The 4,996-nt window shown below is 39.1% G+C and overlaps 1 protein-coding gene across 1 annotated transcript; it reads right to left on the reverse strand.

The window, feature by feature from the left end:
* Nucleotides 1-1,044: 1,044 nt before the first annotated feature.
* Nucleotides 1,045-4,531, reverse strand: LOC132045931 (uncharacterized). Its single transcript, XM_059436499.1, has 2 exons — nucleotides 1,919-4,531; nucleotides 1,045-1,722 (listed from the first exon to the last, which is right to left on the reverse strand). The coding sequence occupies exons 1-2, from the start codon at nucleotides 4,529-4,531 to the stop codon at nucleotides 1,045-1,047; spliced, it is 3,291 nt and encodes a 1,096-aa protein (XP_059292482.1).
* Nucleotides 4,532-4,996: the final 465 nt, after the last annotated feature.

Genomic DNA, 4,996 nt, shown 5'->3' on the forward strand with positions numbered 1-4,996 from the left:
TGTAACTGGTAGCTTCAATTCATAAGCAACTGGCCCTAACTTCTTGCAAACTTGATATGGACCATAGAACTTTGAAGCTAATTTGAGACTCTTTCTGATTGCAATGGAAGTTTGCCTATAAGGCCGTAATTTCAAAAATACCCAATCACCAACATTGAACTCCCTTTCAGTTCTTTTCTTGTCAGCATAGTGTTTCATCCTATTTTGAGCCTTCTCTAAATTATCCTTTAAAACTTTGGCCATCAATTGTCTCTCTTTCAATACTTGATCAACAAGGCCACATTAGACTGAGCTATAAGCTCAAATGAAAGTTGAGGAGGGTCATAACCATAGAGCACTTTGAAAGGAGTCATTTTTAATGTAGAATGATAGTTACTGTTGTACCAGAACTCAGCCAAGGCAAACCCTTTGTGCCAATCCTTAGGCTTGTGCCTCAAATACACGACCTTAAATAGTTCTTTCTAACACTGTTAACTCTCTAAATCGTCTCGTCCATCGAAGATGGTAGGTACGAGCTATACAATAAATGAACCTGCAGTTGCTTAAATAGTTCTTTCCAAAAATAACTAAGGAACACTTTGTCTCTATCAGAGACAATGCTTTTAGGCAAACCATGCAGCTTATAAACTTGATCCATGAACACTCTTGCAACCTGTGCAGCTGTGAAAGGATGAGATATAGATAAGAAATGAGCATACTTACTATACCTATCCACAATCACCATAATAGTATCCTTCCCTTCTAACTTTGGTAATCCTTCAATAAAGTCCATAGAAATGTGTTCCCAAGCTCTCTCAGGAATAGGTAGTGGTTGCAACAATCCTGGATAAGCCACCTGCTCATCTTTACATCTTTGGCACACATCACATTCTTGCACCATTTTCTTAATGTCTTCAATCATAGCTGGCCAGTAAAACACAGCCTTCACTCTTTGATAAGTAGCCATTACTCCAGAGTGACCTCCTAATCCTGAAGTGTGAATGGTCCTTACTAGTTGCTGCCTTAACTCCCCATGGTTGCCAACCCAAACCTTTCCCTTGTACCTCAATAAGCCTTGTTGGCACTGAGATTCTGATTGTTGTTGGGATCAACACTGATGGAAGTAATGGCTTGAGTGATATTCTGATCCTCTTTGTAACTGTTGAGGACCTCTTCAATCCAGCATGGTAGTACTTGAGTGATTACATGGAAATGAGCTTGCTCTGTTGTTTCATTTCTCCTGGATAATGCATTAGCAACCAGATTTTCCACTCCCTTTTTGTAATGAATTTCAAAGCTCAGCCCCATCAATTTTGTCAAACCTTTGTGTTGTAAACAAGTATTGATCTTTTGTTCCTGCAAAAACTTTAAACTAAAATGGTCAGTTTTGATGATGAAGTGGTTGGGATGAAGGTAATGTCTCCATCTGTCCACTGCCATCAGAAGGGCAATGAGTTCCTTCTCATATGTTGACAGTCCCATATGCCTTTTGCTCAGCATTTGACTCATGAAAGCCAAAGGTCTCCTTTCTTGCATTAGTACAGCACCCACGCCACTATTACAAGCATCCATTTCTAGCACAAATGGTTTATTGAAATCCGGTAATGCAAGAACAGGAGTTGTTGTCATTGCTCCTTTCAGTTCCTCAAAAGCTTTTGAGGCCTCAGGTCCCCATTTGAAACCTCCTTTTTTTAACAACTGAGTTAGAGGCCCTTTGTGATTGCATAATTCTTGATAAACTTTCTATAATAGCCAGTCAATCCTAAGAATCCTCTTAGTTCTTTGAGTGTAGATGGTTGAGACGATCCACCATAGTAAAGAATTTTCCGGAATGGTACTTACACCTTTTCCAGAAATAATATGACCTAAATACTCAATTTGTGATTGAGCAAAGTCACATTTACTTTGTTTGGCAAACAACTTGTCTTTGCCTTAGAACCTGCAGTACTACTTCCAGATGTTTCAAATGATCCTCCTCATTTTTACTATATATTAAAATATCATCAAAAAAGACAAGTATGAACTTCCTTAATTGAGACTGAAACACATCATTCATAAGGGACTGAAAAGTAGCAGGAGCATTTGTTAATCCAAAAGGCATTACTCTAAACTGCCACAACCCATGGTGAGTTCTAAAAGCAGTTTTATGTTCATCACTGACTTTCATTCTCACTTGATGGTACCCTGCCCTAAGGTCAATTTTTGAGAAAACATTGGCTCCATTGAGCTCATCCAATAAGTCTTCGATAATAGGGATAGGGTATTTGTTTTTAACAGTCATGCTATTTAGCCTCCTATAATCGACACACAACCTCCATGTAGAATCTTTCTTTTTAACCAACAGAGCAGGTGAAGCAAAAGGGGACTGACTAGGCATTACAGTCTCAGCTTTAAGCATATCTTGTATTATACCTTCAATTGCATTCTTTTGGTCAAAGGAATACCTGTATGGTCTTAGGTTGAAAGGCTGAGCTCCTTGAGTAAGTTGAATAGCATGATCACAGTTTCTAGCAGGAGGTAATTCAGTTGGTTCTTGAAACACATCAGTGAAAGCTGTCAACAGTGCTTTTATCTTTGAACCTGCTTGGTTCCCACCACCTGAGGAATGACCTTGACTGATCATACACATTTCTGCCATAATCTCACATATGCCTGACTTGAGCATCTTGTATAATTCATTGTTGTCCACCTGAGATATGTTTTGTTTTCTTGTCATTCCCAGTAGAGTGATCATTTTTCCTTCCTTCAAGAATGATAAACTAAAGGGTCTAGTGTTCAGAATGATTGGAGCAATCATGTCAATCCAATCCATTCCTAGTACCATGTCACAACCACCAATTTTTAGCACTCTGATGTCAAAAATGAACCCTTCCTCCTGCATTTTCCAATTAAAACCAGTACAAATCTTATCACAAGTTAAGATTTGTCCATTAGCTACCACTATCTTCATTGTTTTAGACAAGAATTGTGCCTGTTTGTTAAGCTTCTTAAGCATAATAGGATCCACAAATGAATGAGTGGAACCAGTATCAATGAGCACAATTATTGGAATCTTTTTGACAAACCCCATAATTTTGATGGTCTTATGGGGACTACTAGTATTAGACAAGCCAAGTATTACATTGATTGATATTTCAGCTTGTTCCTCCACTGGCTCTTCCAAGGTTTCTGGAACATCAACAAACTCTTCAACTTCCGGTTCTGGTTCACCTTCCACCCCTTCCATGGCATGAAGGGTCTTAGGTTTACATTGATGTCCGGGGAAGTACTTCTCATGACATTTATAACAAAGTCCCTGAGTTCTAAGAGTCTCCAAGTTGTTTGGTTTGAGGGCAGCTCTTGGGTTTGGTTTTTGAGTGGGGTAAGTCAATCTTAAGGGCTGGTTTGGGGTTGGTAAAGTTGGTGGTTTGGGATTAGTTTGGGTTCTGGGATAGGTAATTGAAGGATTTCTGGAGTAAGAGTTGTATTGAGGTTGTCTGGGAGGGGAAACAAGATAGGCTAAGGCTGAAAAAGATTCTTCATATACTTTAGCAGTTTCATATGCATCCATTATGGTTAAGGGATTGGCTAACTTCACCAAAGGTTTTAGCTCAGGTCTTAAGCCACTAATGAAACTGGACACAAAATGAGCTTCATTCAACAAGGGATTGATAATGGACATGTAACTAGTGAGTTCCTCAAATTTTTCCTGATATTGATCAACACTGCCAGCCTGCATTATCTTATTAAACTCATCCACAATATCTTGAGGCCGTACATTACCAAACCTCCTACAGACTTCAACACAAAATTTAGCCCATGTTATCCTTCCTTTATTGTTGACTATATAACTATCCAACCACACATCTACCATATCCCTAACATGAACAGAAGCATAGTTTAGCTTCTCATGTTCAGGAATGTGGTAAAGTTCAAAAAATTTCTCACATTTCCTCAACCAACCCCTTGGATTGGTTCCATCAAATTCTGGAAAATTAATTTTAGGCTTCAAATTTTTTAAAGAAGAATCAGTGTGGTCTACAGGTGTGGGTAAAAGAGGAGAAGCAGTAGGTGTGTAAGGATGGTTTTGAAAAATTGGAGGGCTATTGAACACTGGAGCAGGAGGAAAAGTGAATCCTCTACCTATAGGATAAGTGGAAGGAGTAAAAAGTGTATTTTGAATCGGGGTTTTGTTACCTGATGTTCCTCCAATCTCTCGAATCACTGGACAAACAGAAGTTCCCGGTGGAACAGATTGCAAGGAGCTGTTGGTGTTAATAGGTTGAGAAGATTGAATGGTGGAAGGTGGTGTGCAAGGGGCAGAACCTGCTCGTGAGGCCAATCCCATGTTGGAGATGATGAAATCCAGCTTCTTATTAGCTTCTCGGACCTCATCTAACTGTGATTGAAAGTGAGTCTGAGTTGTTTCCATTGTTTCAAACCTCTTCCCGGAATCTTCAACAAATGAAGATAGTTGGACTTGCATGGCTTTCACATCATTTTGCAAGCTCTGAAGATCTGAAATCGGAACCATGGCGGCGGAAGCAATGAGCCCAGTTGGCTCTGATGCCATTTGTAACAAGAGAGTGCCTCTTGTTACTATGAATTTCAGGAGAAATTCTACAGAAATAAGAAAAGAGAAAGAAGCAGAGAAGAATTGAGGAAGAAGAAAGTTGTTTCATTCAAATCATACCCAATGCAGTACATAGCAGCTGGATATGTACAAATCCAGCATTGGATTTTAGTGACAGCTGTCCCTTCTCCCAACAACCTTAGGGACTGAATTGCAAAACACAAAGCAAAAACTTGAAGGACTAAAATGACAATACGAAAACTTAATAAAACAGTAAAGACATTCAAAGTAACTTTAATTTTCGTGTTACCGATTCCTAACGACCCGATAGTCCCAGTCTCAACTCCATTGTGATTTGGCGGAGTGTAAGAGTAGTAAAAGAGTTTTAATTTTCAAATGTTATCTGTATTTTTTGGTGCGTTTCCATGGCAAAAGTTTAAATTTTTGGTGCGTCTGCATGGTCAA

Source organism: Lycium ferocissimum, unplaced genomic scaffold (genome assembly GCF_029784015.1).
Source record: "Lycium ferocissimum isolate CSIRO_LF1 unplaced genomic scaffold, AGI_CSIRO_Lferr_CH_V1 ctg8621, whole genome shotgun sequence".
NCBI classification, from domain to species: domain Eukaryota; kingdom Viridiplantae; phylum Streptophyta; class Magnoliopsida; order Solanales; family Solanaceae; genus Lycium; species Lycium ferocissimum.

Coding starts and splice junctions, on each gene's coding strand:
- LOC132045931 (XM_059436499.1), bottom strand. CDS start 4,531: ATGGCATCAGAGCCAACTGGGCTCATTGCTTCCGCCGCCATGGTTCCG. Junction 1,723..1,918: donor ATCTGGAAGTAGTACTGCAG/GTTCTAAGGCAA, acceptor TGGCTATTATAG/AAAGTTTATCAAGAATTATG.